Source organism: Perognathus longimembris, chromosome 23 (genome assembly GCF_023159225.1).
Source record: "Perognathus longimembris pacificus isolate PPM17 chromosome 23, ASM2315922v1, whole genome shotgun sequence".
Taxonomy (NCBI): domain Eukaryota; kingdom Metazoa; phylum Chordata; class Mammalia; order Rodentia; family Heteromyidae; genus Perognathus; species Perognathus longimembris.
Window position 1 is genome coordinate 24,740,129 of NC_063183.1, and position 18,865 is coordinate 24,758,993.

At 44.3% G+C, this 18,865-nt stretch overlaps 2 protein-coding genes across 5 annotated transcripts in view; one reads left to right on the top strand and one right to left on the bottom strand.

Moving 5' to 3' along the window:
• Window positions 1–4,088: 4,088 nt before the first annotated feature.
• Pierce2 (piercer of microtubule wall 2) lies at window positions 4,089–9,902 on the bottom strand. Of its 2 annotated transcripts, none has more exons than XM_048333304.1 (2): window positions 9,687–9,902; window positions 4,089–4,686 (listed from the first exon to the last, which is right to left on the bottom strand). In XM_048333304.1, exons 1-2 carry the CDS (start codon window positions 9,801–9,803, stop codon window positions 4,339–4,341), a joined length of 465 nt encoding a protein of 154 aa, XP_048189261.1. In that variant the 5' UTR covers window positions 9,804–9,902; the 3' UTR covers window positions 4,089–4,338. The 2 variants fall into 2 exon arrangements, with proteins under 2 accessions (XP_048189261.1, XP_048189262.1); XM_048333305.1 differs by having other exon boundaries at window positions 4,095–4,686; window positions 9,582–9,820.
• An 87-nt stretch (window positions 9,903–9,989) lies between these two features.
• The window catches only part of Ccpg1 (cell cycle progression 1), a 44,013-nt gene continuing 35,137 nt past the window's right edge, over window positions 9,990–18,865 (top strand). For all 3 annotated transcript variants that reach the window (XM_048333300.1, XM_048333299.1, XM_048333301.1), the window contains exons 1-3: window positions 9,990–10,123; window positions 16,321–16,389; window positions 18,373–18,487. In XM_048333300.1, coding sequence (XP_048189257.1) covers window positions 16,330–16,389; window positions 18,373–18,487 — 175 coding nt within the window. In that variant the 5' untranslated portion in view covers window positions 9,990–10,123; window positions 16,321–16,329. The remainder of the gene's footprint in view (window positions 10,124–16,320; window positions 16,390–18,372; window positions 18,488–18,865) is intronic.

Consider the following 18,865-nt stretch of genomic DNA (forward strand, 5'->3'; position numbering starts at 1 on the left):
ACAAAGGCACCATTGCGTACATATTGTGTATTGGTTGGATTAGGCAGCAAGCATGGGTGCTGTCTCACTGTTATTATGTAAGCACTACACACCACAGCCTAACTTCCTTTTTTTTTTGTTTTGTTTTTGCCAGTCCTGGGCCTTGGACTCAGGGCCTGAGCACTGTCCCTGGTTTCTTCTTGCTCAAGGCTAGCACTCTGCCACGTGAGCCACAGCACCACTTCTGGCTGTTTTTTATATATGTGGTGCTGGGGAATCGAACCCAGGACTTCATGTATAAGAGTCAAGCACTCTTGCCACTAGGCCATATTCCCAGCCATAACTTCCTTTTTGAAAAAACGAAATATTGGAACTCATGGTTCTCCTGCCTTGGCCATCCAGGTGCTGGAATTAGAGGCCTCACTTGCATAGCTTCCTCTTGGAATGTGGGGAGACCCATCAGGAGCCGAGATCCACCTCTGAGGATCAAGTCCACGTTAGCCATGCTCACGAGACTGAAGGAAACAGAGTGCCTGCTTGCGTTACATCAAAACCACAAGAGGCCATTGTTGTGGTCTCTGCCCCATTAGAGAGGACACGAAAAACCCAAATGGAGCACTTAGGATAAAGTTCAAACACCTCAAACCCAAATCAATGTATCTGGTCTTGTGATAATTCCAATAGAAAAGAGATTAAAAATCAACTCTAAGGCCAAGCAAGCGCTGGTGGCTCACACCTGTAGGCCTAGCTATTGTGGAGGCTGAGATCTGGAGATGGCTGTTCAAAGTCCTTCAGTCTCTCATCTCCAATTACCAAAACGCTGGAGGTGGAGCTGTGGCTCAAGCGGTAGAGCACTAGTCTTGAGCAAAAAAAGTTCAAGGACAGTAGTCAGGCTCTGAGTTTGAGCCCCAGGACCAACACACACACACACACACACACACACACACACACACACACACACACACAAAATAAAACCTCCTTTCTTCCTTCTGCTTTAAAATGAAAGTAACTTTGATTTTTTTTTTTTTTTGCCAGTCCTGGGCCTTGAACTCAGGGCCTGAGCAATGTCCCTGGCTTCTTTTTGCTCAAGGCTAGCACTTTGCCACTTGAGCCACAGCGCCACTTCTGGCCATTTTCTATGTATGTGGTACTGGGGAATTGAACCTAGGGCTTTCATGTATACGAGGCAAGCACTCTTGCCACTAGGCCATATCCCCAGCCAAATGAAAGTAACTTTGAAAAGACCCATGTAGTTTCTTTTGCTTGTTTTTTTGTGGCTCTGGGGATAGCCCCAGGGCCTTAGGGAAGCCAGGCCGGAACTCTCCCACTCAGCTGCATCCTAGGCTGTCTGCCTGCTCTCTCCCTCTCTCTTTTCTGTTTATAAAACCAACCTCTTCTGCTTGGAACACACATTCTATCTTTATAGACGAAGAGTTTCCTGACTAAAAGCCAAAAATAAAAGCAATTAAGGGTGTGGAGATGAAGTTGTGTAGTAAAGTACTTGGGGAACTTGGAGCTGTCATAGGTTTGAAGGAAACCCAGCACCACAAATAAACAAAAAAAAAGCTGAAATTAAGTGTTAAATGTTTTTTTCTACTAAGATTTATTTAGCAAAACAGGATGAAGTAGAGAGAAGCAAAGCAAAAGTGGGACACTCCTGCTTAGTGCACAGAGAGACTCAACCAAAATGACCATCTTGATGCTGGTACCGGCTGTGGTGGTGCCCACCTGTAACCTCAGCCCCAGGGAGGCTGAGGCAGCACAATCTTGAGTGTGAGGCTGCTTTGGCTACATAGCAAGATACACACACACACACACACACACACACACACACACACACACACACACCTTTAAGTGGCTGTAACTTATACTTAAAAAAAAAAACTAGGTGGGACTGCTTACAGGTTATGTGACATTTCAGTTTTTCTTACAAGCAGCTATAGATAGGAGAATTAGTTTGAAAAACAAAAAGGAATTTCATGGCATTAACCAAACAACCTTCTTCCTATGTTGTTGACATAATTTCCTTCTTTTGCAAGCCTTATAAAGCTCCTTGTTATAAGTCCCTTTTACATGTTGACAATAAAAGATAAAGCCCAGTTAGTTCTTTTTATTTTTACTTTTTGCTAGTCCTGGGGCTTGAACTCAGGGCTTGGGCACTGTCCCTGAGCTTCTTTTACTTAACGCTAGCACTGTACCACTTGAGCCACAGAGGCACTTCTGGCTTTTTCTGTTTATGTGTGTAAGGTCCACCCCTGGGAGGGCTCCGTGCAGATGACCCCCACCTGTTTAAGTCTGTGCCTAGTGCCTGAGTCACCTAGGTAACTGGCATACCTGGAGGCAGTTACCTCCTTCTCTGAGGTCACATCCAATTCACTTCCCCATACCGCCCACCTTTCCCTATATAATCCGGCTTAACACAGCCCCTGCTCTCTTTCCTTTTCTCTCTTACTCTTGCTCTTTTCTTTCCCTTCTTCCTTCCTCTCTGTCTCCCCACGCCTCCATCTTGTGTAGGCTGGCAGTTTGCTTTCCCCCCAATAAACTCCTTTCTGCCATGTGGCAGGTTTCCTTTCTGGTGAACCCTACAATCTGGTACTGAGGAATTGAACCCAGGGCTTCATGCAGGCTGGGCAAGCACTCTTGCCACTAAGCCACCTTCCCAGCAGCCCCCCCCCCCCCCCCCCCCCCCAGTTTATGACTGGCTTTGAAGCACTATCCTCAGATCTCAGCCTCCAGAGTAGCTAGGATTACAGGCGTGAGTCACCAGCACCTGGCTTTTGATTTTTTAAACATTTATAAACAAAGTGCTTGTATACTGCTTTTACACCATAGTAAGTGTACAATAATTTAAAACCTATGATACTGTTAAGCTCTTTAGAAGCCAGGCTACTGTGGAAGGATTTATTGAGGTATTACAAATGCTAGCAAGTATGGGGCCAAGCTAGTCCACAATTGGAAATAAGCAGTGAGGACCTAAAATGCCAAGAGCATTTTATAAGGACACTTTGATGAAGGAAAGCATGAATGATCTACACTGAGCATAGCTACCTAGGTACGGATGAAAAGACAGGATCAAAAAAGACTGTCCTGGGGCTGGGAATATGGCCTAGCAGTACAGTGCTTGCCTCGTACACACAAAGCCCTGGGTTCGTCTCCCCAACGCCACATAAACAGAAAAAGCCACAAGTGGCGCTGTGGCTCAAGAGGTAGAATGCTAGCCTTGAGCAAAAAGAAGCCAGGGACAGTGCTCAGGCCCTGAGTTCAAGCCCCAGGACTGGCAAAAAAAAAAAAAAGACTGTCCTTTAATAACAGGAGTTGCTTCTTAAGGGGTCGGGTTTGACTATGGCCTCTGGGGTGGATCTTGAAGGTTTTTATGGTTGTTTTTAGTTTAGGTATGAAGTTCCCACAGGCTCTAGGCTGGCCTGGGGTTTGTTGTTATCCACCCTCCCTCAACCTCTCACATGCTGGGATTACAAGGCTAGAGTCTTAAGTTAAAGATTGCTCACTCTAGATAGTCCTCTGTTAGCTTTGCCACAGTTGTTTGCTGAATTTCTTCCCTTATCTCCTCTACCTGTTTTCCCTCATGTGCTTTCAATATTTCCTAAAAACAACAACAAAAAAACCCACATATTCAAACTTCTTTGAAATAGGTTTCTGGGAAAATTACATTTATTTCTATTTTAGGGAAGCATACTCCAAGAGGTTGTTTTATTTCATGGCACTCATAGGTAGAAAATGTAATATTTTCCAGCTCACGCTCTAATGCTTCTTTTAGGCCTTCTTATAGATCACAGCTAGTTTTTTACTCCTAGGGGTAACTATTCTGTTTGGCCTAGTTGGTCTTTGATATTATGCACTTGTATCATTTGCAGTCCATATTAAAGAAATATTTCCTAGTAGTTGTGTTTGGCTCCATTTTCTCTATATATTTATTATAGGTTGGCTCTCAAAATGTGGTCTCATTATTTATTGGGAAGTAGGGTGTGGCAGCTTACCTGTTAGCTCCCAGACTCTGGAAGCTGAGGAGGGAGGACTGCAAGTTCAAGGCCAGCCCCAGCTACACACAGAGCTTGCTATACAGTGTCCTACCTTAAAAATAAAATAGCAAAAACCATTGCACAACCCTTCAATCCCAGCCCTCAGGAGGCTGAGGCTGGAGAGTCAGGGGTAGAAAGGCCAATCCTGGGGTACACAGCTAAACCTTGTTTCAGAAAACAATACAACACCGATTTACTTAATAAAATTTATTCAAATCTTTTTGTTTTCAAAATCTTTTTCTATTCTAAGTTTAGGGACTAGCCCTAGATTGAAAATTGATTTTCACCAATCTATTTCTTAAATTGTCACGAGAATCTATTTTCACAGAGTACGTTGAAAATTAGGACAATCAAGGGTTCTGGTTCTATCAGGGGCAGTATTTAGACCGTTATTTTGATATATCCCAGTTGCTCTGATATGGTTGGAAAATTTGTCCTCTCTCGGAGTGTAATTGCAGGGAAAAAACTGTGGCTTCGGTAAAAACTCGCCGTAGTGGCCAGAGTTGGTCTTGTACATAATCATCTGGGGGTGGGAGAGGGAGGTCCTGGTGCAGATTGTCTTCGGGTCCAGCATACAGGAGAACACCGGGTTGCCAGGGTTCACACAGGCAGGCAGCGGCTCGCACTTCATCTCCATGTCTGAACTGGAAACGGAAGCACTTTTCTTATCCTAAAAAGACAGATGCATAAAAGTCAGCCTCAGCCTGGGAATGTGGCTTAGCGGTAGAGTGCTTGCCTAGCTAGCATGCAGGAAGCCCTGGGTTCCATTCCTCAGCACCACATACACAGAAAAAGCCAGAAGTGGCGCTGTGGCTCAAGTCGCAGAGTGCTAGCCTTGAGCGGGAAGAAGCCAGGGACAGTGCTCAGGCCCTGAGTCCAAGGCCCAGGACTGGCCAAAAAAAAAAAAAAAAAAAAAAAAAAAAGAAAGAAATAAGAGTTCAACTGTCCTGCTCTCTTCAGGGAGTCTTTTGTGTGGTCCAGGCTAGCCTAGAACTCACAGATCCTTTTCTGTTTCTGCCTCCAAAGTGTTAGGGTTACAGGCATGAGTGGCCACCATGCCCAGCTTGGGGGGTAGCCACTGACTGATTTTTGCAGTACTAGTAAAGTCAACCTAGGCCCCAAGCATGCTGGGCAGGTGCTCTACTCCTTGAGTTGTACCCTACGTTTTTTGGTTTTGTTTTGTTATAATCTTGGGGCTGGGTGCTGTCCTTTACCTTTTTTTTGTTTTACTCAAAGCTAGCCCTCTACCACTTGAACCACAGCTCTACTTACTGGCTCAAGTGGTAGAGTGCTAGCCTTGAGCAAAAGAGAAGCCAGGGACAGTGCTCAGGTCCTGAGTTCAAGCCCCAGGACTGGCAAAAAAAAAAAAGAAAACTCCAAAATTCAAGGATGTTCCTGCTTGGGCTGGTGTGATCCTTACATTACAGCTATGATTAAAGGCTTGAGCCACTCTACCCTGCTTAATATAATCACATTTAAAATCAGAATAAAATAATCTGGCACCAGTGGCTCACATCTATAATCCTAGCTACTCTAGTGGCTGGATGTGAGGATCTCAGTTTGAAGCTAGCCCAGGCAGAACAGTCTAGTGACAACATGGGCCCCTGAGTTCAAATCCCAGTAATCCCTTAAAAAAAAAACAAAAAACCTTACTATCCATTGGGTGGCAGTGGCTTAGGCCTGTAATCTTAGCTATTCAGGAGGCTGAGATCTCAAGGGAAGTCCTTGCACACATCACCACTAAACTACCAAAACACCAAGAAGCAGAGCTCCAGTGGTAAAGTCCGCCTTGAGCACAAAAGAAGCTTGAGGACTTGGCTTGAGTTCTAGCCCCAAGACCAGCACTAAAGAAAAAAAAAACCCACCCTCCTCCACCTAACCCATGGTTTAATCAGAATAAAATTATTAAAGGAGTTCTTTAGAGTTGTGTTATTGAAAATTGATTTTTAAATTCACTTCACTTTGAAACTATTTACTGCTTAATTTTTTTTTCTGAAAGACTGAACAATCCTTTAGAAGCTCCTATTTCCCTTGCAAGTATAAAACAAATACAAATAATGAAATAGAGCTGGGTGTAGTGGCATATCCCTGTTATCCCAGCATGAGAAGCTGAGGCAGGGGGATAATGAATTCAAGGCCAACCTGGGTTATGGAAAGAGACCCTATCACGAAAAACAGTAAATAAAGAATCACTTTATGTCTATTTGTTTTAAATGGACTTGAGACTGGTTACAGTTCTTATTCACAGAAAGGTTCTGCTGTTGCCTGAGTGACCTAGGTGAGGACTGGTGACCAGTGAGGACTGGTGTTCAGGAGGGCTACTAAGACTGGTTAGAAGCCAGAGGGGGTGGCCAGACCTGCTCTGCCTCCCTTGTTACCCCATCTACCACCCGATGCAGCAGAGGGGTGACAATTGCTGTAAACACCCATGGAAACATCAAGTAGAAGGAGAGGTGCTCAGATTTCCAGAAAATCCTGCTTGTTTCCAAGAAACCTTGGACATTTCTCTGCTTTTATATCCAGTCTTTCTTTCTCTCTCTCTCTCTCTCTCTCTCTCTCTCTCTCTCTCTCTCTCTCTCTCTCTCTCTCTCTCGTCCTGGGGCTTGAACTCAGGGCCTGAACACTGTCCCTGGCTTCTTTTTGCTCAAGACCAGCACTCTACCACTTGAGCCACAGCACCACTTCTGGCTTTTTCTATATATGTGGTGCTGGGGAATCAAACCCAGGGCTTCATGTACACGAGGCAAGCACTCTACCACTAGGCCATATTCCAAGCCCCGTTCATTCTTATTTCCTAAGAATCCTATTCTCCTTTCCTGGATCAGTAGGTGCTAGGTTTTGTGATTGGTCCCACTATTCTGAGATGGGACAAGGGAGCTAGAAATCCATAACACTGTAAGTTGAAATGAACCTGAGATAAAATAATGTCCTTCCCCTGACCTTCCCCCAACAAACAAACAAAACCAACCAGTTACTAGAGGCCAGCCTTTGATTTAAAGCACTGTAAACCATATTCAATCTCCTTGTCAGTCAACTATTAATATTGTACAGGAAAGTTTTCCCTTACAAACTTTTTTTGTGACAGGGTCTTGCCCTGGTGTCTCAGGTTGGCCTTGAACGCCGATCCTCCTACACCAAACTCAGTGCTGGGATTACAGACATGCACTATTATTATGCCTCCCTATTAGATTTCTCCTATGGCTATTAGATTTCTTCTGTATACTCCAGAGATTTTTATAAAGTTTATAAACTTACCCATTTTGCAAACAAATTGACACAAATTTGTAGTATGTATAGTCTGCTATTGTATGAGAAGTAAAGTTTTCTAAAGCAGCCACATCTACAAACGAGTAGAATGTGGATGACTGTATATAGATGGAATACAACAGATTCTTAGGAGAAAGATCTTGACCTCTCTTCAGTCCCTTTCAGTAGCCATTTACTATCATTCTCATCAGATCTAACATTTTTGTGACAGTACAATTTACCACCCTCAAAGCTAAGAATGTTAGAAAATTACATCAGGCACCTCTACTGTAACCTGCCTGCCTCTGCGGTGAGTCTTAATATTTTGAATGTCTGCCTTTATTTATTTTGTGTCAGTGCTGGGGCTTGAATTCAGGGCATTGGCATTGTCCCTTAGTTTTTTTACTCATGGATGGAGCTCTACCACTCGAGTCACAGCTCTATGTCTAGCTTTTTGGTTGTTAATTGGAGATAAGAGTCATATACACTTTCCTGCCCAGGCTGACTTTTGAGCCATGATTCCTCAGTTCTTACTCTTCTGGGTAGCTAGGATTACAGGTCTGAGCCTTCAGTGCCAGCTTCAGTGCCTTATTTTATTGAAGACCATAAAGAACTTTCTCAGAAGGTCTAACTGTCCCCCACTTTTAGGGCTGTCCTTGGCAAAGTTACTTTCTCTCCAAGCACAGTGTTCTAAGTTTTAAGAAGAAGCAGCACTTAAATGATACAGATGCTAGAAGCTATAGAATCTTTTGGTAGGTTTACCACACTCAGAACATCTAGTGACCTTCAGATAAAGTCAGAAGGTTCAATGCCTTACTTTATGGCAGCCATGAACACAAAGCAAGCAAATTACCTCGAGTTTTTTTTTCTTTTTTTTACCTTGAGGTTTAACTTGCAGAAAAGTAGTTTGTTTAAAGAAGTACAGGAACCTGTGCCTAGAGGTAGAGTTCAGTGCTCAGTGCCAGCCAGAGAAAATAGACTAAGTCTCTCTCCCCAAGGTTCCCTCCTCTTCTTCCTTTCTAAGTCATGTGCATTCCTGAATTCCTTTGGATGAGGCTCCAGGCCATAGCCCTCCCATCCTCACAATGACACACCGTGGGTGTGTGATGAAGCCCACCCCCCCCCTTTAAAGTTTTAATTTTGTTTGGTTTTGTTTTTTTTGCCAGTCCTGGGGCTTGAACTCAGGGCCTGAGCACTGTCCCTGGCCTCTTTTTGCTCAAGGCTAGCACTCTGCCACCTGAGCCACAGCTCCACTTTCGGACTTTTCTATATATGTGGTGCTGGGGAATCGAACCCAGGGCTGCATGTATACGAGACGAGCACTTTACTACTAGGCCATATTCCCAGTCCCTAAGGTTTTAATTTTGATATGAAGTCTCAAACTTGTAATTTACCTGCCTCAACACGTTTGTACCACTTTGGCTTAAGGTTTTGAATTCCTGGGTAACATCACACTTATTTAAACAAACAAAGAAACAAACAAGATAAATGAAAATAAGCCTTTGGATTAAAAAAAAATCCAGGACTGGGAATGTGGCTTAGTGGTAGAGTGCTTACCTAGCATATATGAATCCCTGGGTTTGATTCCTCAGTACCACATAAACAGAAAAAGCTGGAAGTGGCCCTGTGGCTTAGTGGTTGAGTGCTAGCACTAGCCTTGAGCAAAAGGGGACAGTGCTCAGGCCCTGAGTTCAAGCCCCAGGACTGGAAAAAAATTCATTACATATGCTGTAATTATGAAAATAAAGATAACTTTTTTCAGGTTGGTGTTGTGTCACTTGATGTTACAATTGTTCCCAAACCCAGGTCTAATTGTAAAGATACATTGAGTCCCTGAAACCCAAGATTTGAAATACTCTCTTACACAGGGGGACAGAATTAAGCCTTAACTTTCCATTGCTTCTACTGAGTATAAGCGTAATATGTATTTTTCTTTTTCTTCACCACTTCTTTTGGACAAGGTACAATGTTAAATCATGAAAATTACAGTACAGGGCTGGGCATGTATGTAAGCTCAGTGGTAAAAAGTGCTCACGTAATCTAACATGCACAAGGCCTAGGGCTCAATCCCCAGCACTGCAAATAAGCAAATAAAACAGAAGTCAGGAACCTTTGAATTGTTTATAAAGCCATCACTAGGATCTTTGCGGCGGAAAAACCGGGCGCCCCCTCCCCGCTCCCGCACCCAGACCTTTGCAGCAACCGCTTAAAGCTAGTGCATTTACACTTGCAAGTGGGTGGTGCCTCAAATTTTATCAAAGAACACCCAAATTTTATCCAAGAATTCTCAAAACCCTTAATCCCCGTGCCCAAACCCACCCAGTGCAGGTCAGTCATTCTTCCTCTGGGTTTCAATTTCTTTCACAAACGCAGCCTTTCCCTGCAATGGCTGATAAATCCGGCGAGGGCCGTGAGCCCTTTTACCTGCAACCAATTTAAAGCAATCAGAGAGAGGGCTCGATCAATATCCGATAAAGCGCTGGGTCTACTCCGCGGGTGGAAACCGCGAATCCTTTGTAGTGGTTTGCAACCCGTCTCCATAGCAACCGGCCGCCAGCCCAGGGGCCCGGATGGTCTGAAGATCCGCGTTCGTCAGGTCCAATTTCCGGCCGTGGTGCGCTGCGCTGCTCTTCGGGATTGGTAGTTCTTTTCCTGCGCAACCTTCAAGGCCGGAGGCGCAAGCGGAACTACAAATCCCGGCATGCCCCGCGACGCCCCGCCAGCCGCCGCTTCCCGGCTGCGGACGCCTGCGAGCGAGCAGGTTGTTGTTTTTATGAGAGGCGTCACTGGCACCTGGAGTCGTGACCGCCGGCGTCGTGACAGCCCGGCTCCGTCTGGTGGTTGTGGCGCTGCCCGGCCAGGTAAAGTCATGGGCGAGTTTCGGCCGTGAGGAAGAGGGTTCGGGGCCCGCTGTCGTGGACTCCGTCGGAGCGGACGCCGGGGAGGTCGGTCTCCGAGGCGGGGGCGGCCCCGGCGGGCGCTCGACTCCCAGCGCGCGCCGACCGTGCGGCTCCAGCGCCCCGGGCCAACCCGCGGGGGCAGCGGCGTCACCCGCCCGGCGCGTCTCCCACGGTCTCCCCACCCCCCCCACCTCCCCCGCCTGCAGCCGCGGGCTGTGCGCGGGGTCGGGGAGCTGAGGAGCCCGGGGACCCCGCGAAGACCTCCTCCCCCGCCCCCCCCCCGGGCGGGCTCTGCGCGCTCCTCCGCGGGGGACGGGTGGAGGCCATATGGTGAGATGTGTCGTGCGCTCACCGCAGCCCCCCGCGCGCGGGGATACGCGGGAGCCCCGCCGTGCCTGGAATAGAAAAAGCTTAAACGGGTCACGGTAACGCCGGTCCGGTAATGACCAAATCCCCTTCCTTATACCCTTGAGCGCTGGGCTTGCCGAATGGGACCAGCCCCGGTGGCCGCGGTCCCGCACGGGCGCCGGCGCGCGTGCCAAGTTTATCTTCCAGTTTATCCCGACCCTTTCCCGCGGGGAGCGCCAGTTCCTCGCCATCCAGCCAATTAAGAGCGCGCCTTGGGTGGTGAGATTTGTGCTTCCCCTGCTTTAGCTTTATTTAGAAAATTCAATATATATATATATGTACTTAGAATTGGTACTTATTTAAGCACTGCCAGTTTTAGAGGTGATTTGTCCGGTCACTGAAGGTGAGCTTTCAAGGCCACTCTTACCCGCATCCTTGCAGGGGGTTAGAATCTTGCTAGTCCTCCCCTCCCCTCTCTGCTCCCCCCCTCGGGAATATTTACCGCTAGTAGTGTATGTGAATAGTTAACTCCTTCCTGAATTCCAAAACCTGGGTGGAGAGGATTGAATGTATTTTATTGTTGTGTAAGTTTTAACCCATTTACACAAGGTGATATTCCAGTTAAAAGGAGCTGTGTGCCTGAAGTCCTAGATAACTCCGGAACCTGAGGCTGGAGGATCTCTCCCTTAGGGCTCTGCGTGGGCAAATTTAGCCCTTAAAATGAAAGGGAGTATGCACCTAGCATTGGGGCCCTGGGTTCAATCCCTGAGTGTAGAACCCCATAAAACCTAGAACCAGTTTTGTAAACCATAGAGCAGGTGGTTCTATTTCTGCTTTTTTTTTAGTGCCTGTTTGTGCTTTAGCATTACGTAGCACAATTTTTAGGGTGTAAGTGCTGTTCCTTAGCCTTTTGTGCTAAAGGCTAACACTACCACTTGACCCGCAACTTCACCTAGGGCTTTTTGATGGTTAATTGGAGTTAAGAGTCTCATGGACTTTCCTGCTCAGGCTGGATTCAAACCAAGATCATCACATCTCATTTTCCTAAATAGCTAGGATTACAGGTGAGAGCCATGTTGCCCTTACCAGATGCTATTATTATAACTATGTGTTTTAAACTTTTTAACATTGAGTCATTTGAGTACTGTACTTTACATGTGTGATATTCTGGACCACTTGGTTTTAAATTTTTTGTTTTGTTTTGTTTTTGCCAGTCTTGGGCCTTGGACTCAGGGCCTGAGCACTGTCCCTGGCTTCCTTTTGCTCAAGGCTAGCACTCTACCACTTGAGCCACAGCGCCACTTCTGACCGTTTTCTGTATATGTGGTGCTTGGGAATCGAACCCAGGGCCTCATGTATACAAGGCAAGCACTCTTGCCACTAGGCCATATCCCCAGCCCCTTGGTTTTAAATTTTTATCCTCTTATTGAATGTGGATACATAGGTTGCATATTGGTTACTTAGCCCTTGATTTTTCTTAAAGGACATTATTTCATAAGAATAGTTACACCTTACTATTATCAACCTTGAAAAAATTGAGATTTACCCCAATCCCATGTGTCCATTTAGTTGTAACAAAATATGTATTCTGAAGCTTGTTATCCAGATGTTTTTCATGCAGTAGTATTCTTATTTTAGATTCTCTACTTTGGAATTACCATCTACAAATTTCACTCTTATCCCCTATATTTCTCCTACCTTCATTGTTAAAGTAGTAGTTTCTAAAAATGTTGAACAAGGGAAGCACTGGCAAGGCTGGTAAGCCCTCAGTATTTTGAAAGAGGAAATGCAGACTCATCTAACAATACAGAACCACTGCAGGCAGAATTGTCTGTTTGTGTGGGTAAGGTAAGGAAGTAGCCGAGTTGTGACAACTATTTTTCAAGAACTCTGGTGCTTGTGCAGTTTTGACTAGCTTGAAAGGGTCAAAAACGTGTGATGGCTTCAGAAGCCTCTTTTGGGTAAACTTGGCCAAATCTTCCAGTTAGAATATAAGATGAAAGTTAGCCATATGTGTACAGAATTGCATATAACTAATACATTTAGGGATTTTTTTTAAAAAAAGGCTTTAGTGTGTGAAGAACTTTTTAAAAGAACTTATGGGTTTTTCTGAGAAAGTATTGGAAGATAAGTAACAATAGTTAGAGATTTCTTTCTTTCATCATAGGAGGCCACAAAAGGAATTTTTCTTTATCCTCGTAAGCCACTATTTTTCACTATCATTCTAAAACCTTACTTCTTGCTAATAGCACCACCACGATGAAATTAACAGCCTGGAATATGGGAATCAGAAGATTTAATGATACCTAGTTAGTAGTTTCTTTGAGTGCCTTTGTTTACATTTGTAAGTTATAAATAATAGCTAGTTGCCTTCCTGGGATATTTGTGAAGATGAAGTCATATATGCAAATGAGATCATTTTGTAAGTGGAAGACTGACCTACCTACTAAAAGTATTTTTGGACTGCATAAGTGACATTTACATAAAGAATATTTACACATTTGAAGTGTGATGGCTAGATGGGCTACATACATTTTGATGGAAAAGCTTAGAAAAAAGTCAGAAATGAAGCCCTCTTCATTTGATCTCTTGGTAGAGCTTGATGTAGTATTTTCTCTGTTGAAGAAAACCTGGCTTTTCTCCTGACTGTGACTTTGCACTCTGCTGCAACAAAGGCTCTGAAACTGTAATATATTTCTCTGGTTAGGCCTTTAATTTTTGTTTAAATCTCATGTTGAAAAGTGTTAGAGAGATCATTAGTCTGACAGGAAGTGCCTTTTTTTTTTTTTAGGTTCTAAAATGAGATTTTAGTTTATCTCATGAACAGACCATTAAATAGGAAATCAAGTCCTCAGGAGAGAGTCTTAGTGATTTTGATGCCTCGTTCTGAGGAGGTTAAGCCTGGCCATTGGAGCATCTAAGTATGTGGCAAGTTTCAGGTTAAGCTTACCTAGAACACTCATGTTAGATAGTCTTAGAAATTTATAAGTAATTTAAGCACTTAGAGTGAATGTGGGTAAATTAAAGTAAAAGGCAAATGTGAGGTCTGCCCCAGAGTGTTCCACGGAGATGCCCCCCCCCCCCCTTAAGTCTCCACCCAATTACCTGGGTAACCACTGTACCTGGGGAGGCAGTTACCTTCTCCTTCCCTGAGGTCACATCCTAATCCACTTGGCCACACCCCCTGCCCCTGCCCTAGATAAGTCAGGGCCTGTTGGGGCGTCCCCCTTTCTCGCCTGCCATGCATCATGTCAGCCACCAGCCAGGAGGTCGGTAATAAACTGCTCTCCTGCCTGAATACCGCATGGCGTTCTCCTTTACCGGCTACCTATTTTAGTAAACCTAACAGCAAACAAATGAATAAAATGTGTTTTGGGTAGTAATTACCTTTATAGAGTAATCCTAGATTATCAACTAAATTTTTTTTTCTTGCCAGTTCTGGGGCTTGGACTCAGGGCCTGAGCACTGTCCCTGGCTTCTTTTTGCTCAAGGCTAGCACTCTGCCACTTGAGCCACAGCGCCACTTCTGGCCGTTTTCTATATATGTGGTGCTGGGGAATTGAACCCAGGGCTTCATGTGTAGGAGGCAAGCACTCTTGCCACTAGGCCATATCCCCAGCCCCTATGTGTATCTTTTTTGAGATAGGGTCTTGCTGTGTAGGCCAAGCTGTCCTGGAACTCATTTATTTAGCTTAGGCTGGCCTCAAACTTTCCCATCTCCACCAGCCTCCTAGGTGCTGAGATTATAGACATGTACCACTGCACCATACCTGGTTTTAGTTAACATTGTACTTCTCTAACTTACCTTAGAACAACAGATCATCCTGAAGATGTTTGGATTTATCATTTACTGTAATTAAAATTGAATTTTGTGTGGGGGGGGGAGGGGTATCCTGGTCTTGGGGCTTGGATTTAGGGCCTAGGCACTGTCTTTGAACTTAAATTTTTTTTTTTGTATTGTGGTTATAAGTCAGGTAAAGAGCACATTCCTTTTTGGTGTCCAATAGCTCCCAGTTTTCACCTCCCATTCCCATCCACAATTTGTATCGTTCATTTTCATCATAGTTCCTAGTGAGTGTCTTTGAGCTTTTTCATGCAAGGCTACCACTTTACCCCTTGAGCCCTACTAACTTCCCTTCTGGCTCTTTAGTGTTTTGTTGGAGATAAGAGTCGCACAGACTTTACTGTCCAGGCTGATTTTTTCAACCATGATCCTCACATCTTAACCTCCTGAGTAACTAGGATTACAGGCATGAGCCACTGATGTCTAGCAGGAAACTTAATTTCTTTGCATGTGTGTTTGGGAATATTCTTTAAAAGCTGAATATGCTACTTACAGGCACATACAAAAAAAGATTTAAGCTGGGTACTGGTGGCTTGAAAAAAATTTCATTAGTTCCAGCTCCTTTCTCAAATAAAGTGATGGCGTTTTCATAATTGGTGTGATGAAAGGTGCAGAACCTTGGAAAAGCATATGGATATACTCTTGATAGCCGTCTTCTCTCACCTGGCTCTATGGGCACAGAGCATGTGGGGGCCTTTGCTTATAGGCTATTGGTTGCTTTTCTTCGGAATTTCAGAATTATGGGATAATAGTGCCCCACATTCTTCTCCATCGTGTGTAATTCTAGAAGATATGGAAATGGAAACGACCTTCTCCATACATAGTAAAATGTAGTTACTCAGGAATTATGAGGGGTACCATCTTATCAGGTAATTGGTTCCAGTTACCTTTAATAAGGCAAAAGTATTGTGTTTTTATTTTTACAAATTTGTTATGGTTTACTTCATTGTGGGGTAGGGGGTCACTGTAGCCAGCCCAGGCCAGTCTAGAACTTGCACTGATGCCCAGGCAGTTCTGTAGGCCGTTGCTGCTGGTTATCTCTTCAGCAGCTCATCGACCTGTGTCTCGGGAAATTGGGTTCTCTTGGGTTCTCCTGCCCCTTCTACTCTGCACCATCGTATTCTACATTTTCTTTCAACCTGCTTGCTCTCTTGCTCTCTTGCTGGCTTGATTGCTTTGTTGCTTGCTGGCTGGCTGGCTTGCTTGTTCCCTCATCCCTCTCTCTCCTTTTCTCGCCTCTTTCTCTTTCTCTTTTTTTGTGCTGATCCTGGGGCTTGAAGTCAGGGCTTGGGCTCTGTCCCTAAGCTTTTTGCTTGGCTGGCACTTGACCACTTGAGCCACAGCTCCCCTATGGCTTCTTTGTTAGTTTATTGGAGATAAGAGAGTCTCAGGGACTTTTTTCCTGCCTGTACTGGTTTCAGACCTTGATCCTCAGATCTTAGCTTTTGAGTAGTTAGGATGAGCCACTGGTGCCCACCTGCATTTCCTTTATTTCAACAATTTAATTGTCCATAGTATTGTAGCTCAGGAGGATTGCTTTGACACCAGAGAATGGGTTATATTTGGTCTGTTAGTATGCACTCAAATGTTGTTTGGTAAATCTATGTATGGGTGGGTTGTCTCAGTTTCACCTGAAGGTCAGTAAGCCACCTTTGCATACTTGGTGTCACGTGGAATAGAGAGCTACCTATAGAATGTTTAAAAAAAGGGTGCCACAGGGCTGGGAATGTGGCCTAGTAGTAGAGTGCTTGCCTAGCATTCATGAAGCCCTGGGTTAAAGTCCTCAGCCTCACATAAACAAAAAGCCAGAAGTGTCACTGTGGCTCAAGTGGTAGAGTGCTAGCCTTTAGCAAAAGAAGCTCAGGGACAGAGCCCAGACCCCCAAGTTCAAGCCCCAGGACTGGCAAAAAAGAGAAAAAAAGGCGGGGAGGTGGTGCCACAAGTCAATATGTTCTTATATTTGTAGACCTGAAAAATGTCTGAAAATTCCAGTGACAGTGATTCATCTTGTGGCTGGACGGTCATCAATCATGAGGTAAGTTATTTCTGCTTCTTATGAGGCAGTTTGTAATCTCAGTGTTAGCAGTGATACAAACTGTTCTTTGAAGGCCCATATTTTTCTGCATTTAAAGTAAATGTACCAGTGTAGCTTAGACAATTTCCCTTCAACGTTAAATCTGACTGCTGGAAACTCTTCACGGGTTCATTGGTATCTTCTACATTATTGTACATAGTTTTCCTTAGCTTTGAGACGTTAGGCAGCCATTTATTGAGTCTTGATAGGCCTTTCCTTGGCCTATATTCTATGTGAGCTGGGTGCTAGTGGCTCCCACACACTAGCAGAAAAGTTCATGAGACTCCAGTTAGCCACCAAAAAGCCAGAAGTGGAGGTAGAGTGACAGCTTTTAGTGGAAAAAAAGTAGAATATGTCAGGTCCTGGTGTGTTTGAGGCCATGGTGTATTCAATCCCCAGAACCAGCACCCCCCCATCCCCCCCAAGGGGGGAAAAAAAAGGAAGGGGGACTGTAGTATGGATTATTTTCATACTCTCTTAGAGGTAGAGTTAGGGAAGAACAATCTCACTACATAGACCTTGTATTTGGGACCCTTAGCCTCATGGATGCTGGGATTATAGGTTTGTACCACCATGCTCTGCACTAATTCTCTCCTTCTTGGCAGCAGTTAGGTTTGAACTCAGGACCTTGTGCTCATTAAGCATGTCTATGAGCTATTTCTGTAGTCTTGACTTTCTGGTGCTTATTTTGGAGATGGAGCCTAGCTAACTTTCTGCCTACTCTAGCCTCCAACTGCTAGGATTACAGGCCTAAACCACTGGTGCCCAACTTGTTCTTGTTTTTTTTGGCCAGTCCTAGGCCGTGAACTCAGGGCCTGAGCACTGTCCCTGTCCCTGGCTTCTTTTTGCTCAAGGCTAGCACTCTGCCACTTGAGCCATAGCGCCACTTCTGGCCATTTTCTGTATATGTGGTGCTGAGGAATCGAACCCAGGGCCTCATGTATACGAGGCAAGCACTCTACCACTAGGCCATATTCCCACCCTCCTTTGTTCTTGTTTTATAGTTGTGAAGACTAAATGTTAGAAAAGTTAAGTAATTTGGCTGAGTATAGAGCTAGAAAATTGAACCAGACTATTAGAAAGTAAAATGGAGAACATCTGTTTATGTTGTGTTACGACAATGTGCTCAGACCTTAGGGCTAGAGCTATTACCAAACAAACTTTATGATACAATGAATAAACATAATTAGAACATAATAAGCATTGGTTTATTTTCTCACATTGATAGTATATTCAGTATAGAAAATGAAGGGAAGCCAGGGTTGTGGCTCATGCCTCTAATATGCGCATAGGCATGGGGGCTTTCCCAGGCTCAGGGTTTAGGCACCATCTCTGAGCTTTTTTGCTCAAAGCTAGTGCTCTACCACTTGAGCCACAGCTCTACTTCGGATTTTTGGGTGGTTAATTGGAGATAAGAATCTCATGGCGTTTACTGCCTAGGCTGACTTGAAATCATGATCCTCAGATCATGGAAACCATGCTTCCTCAGTAGCTAGGATTACAGGCATGAGCTGTTTAGTTTGTAGAACCATATTTGATAATGCACTTTGCAAGATGGTGTGGAGTATAAAAAAGTTAAAAATTGCAACTGATTCAAAGACCACATGCAAATAAACAAACTATTTCTTATGGCAGATAAACAAGAACTATTTATGTGCCTTTACTGGGACTTAAACTCAGAGCCTCTCCGCTTCACTTTTTTTACTCTAGGCCTGGCCTGTGCTCTACCACTTGAGCCATATGTTCAATTCCAGCTTTTTGCTGGTTAATTGGAGATAAAAGTCTCTTGGATCTGTCTGCTCAGACTGGCTTTGAACCTGGATTATAGGCATGAACCTTTGGCACCCAGCTGGGACTTCTGAATTTGGAAGCATTTCTGTTCAATCACATCCAGCTTTGGGATAATATATATGACTAACTGAATGATGATCACTTTTTCTCTAGGGGTCTGATGTAGAGATGATGAATTCTGTCTCAGGCAGTGACAGCTGTGAGCTTATCCCAGAATGTTCATCTCTAGAGCAAGAAGAAGTACAAGTACTGCAGATAGAGCAGGGAGGTGAGTGGTTAAATTCTAACTTGTTGAAACCTTCCTATGCCTGTGTGACATTGCGAGTTTTGGTATCTTTGTGTGGTCAGCCTTTCTGGTTAATGATACAGTGATCAGGTCATGAAGAACTAAAACATAAGTGCAGATTAGGTAGAACTGAAGTGTAGATTTAGGGAAGTGGGACAAGGCCCAGTTCCTTCTCTGCTCTAAGGGCTTGTTATTTGGATGTGTTATTTGTTATTCTTTGACACTAAAGAGGTAACCTGTGACTAATCATTGTTACATGGATTAAGGTGAATTTGACACTTGGTGTTAAATGGAATTTGCTTGCCATTATTGTTATGGATAATAAGGAGATTAAACTGTTTAGTGATCATGTATAGAGTA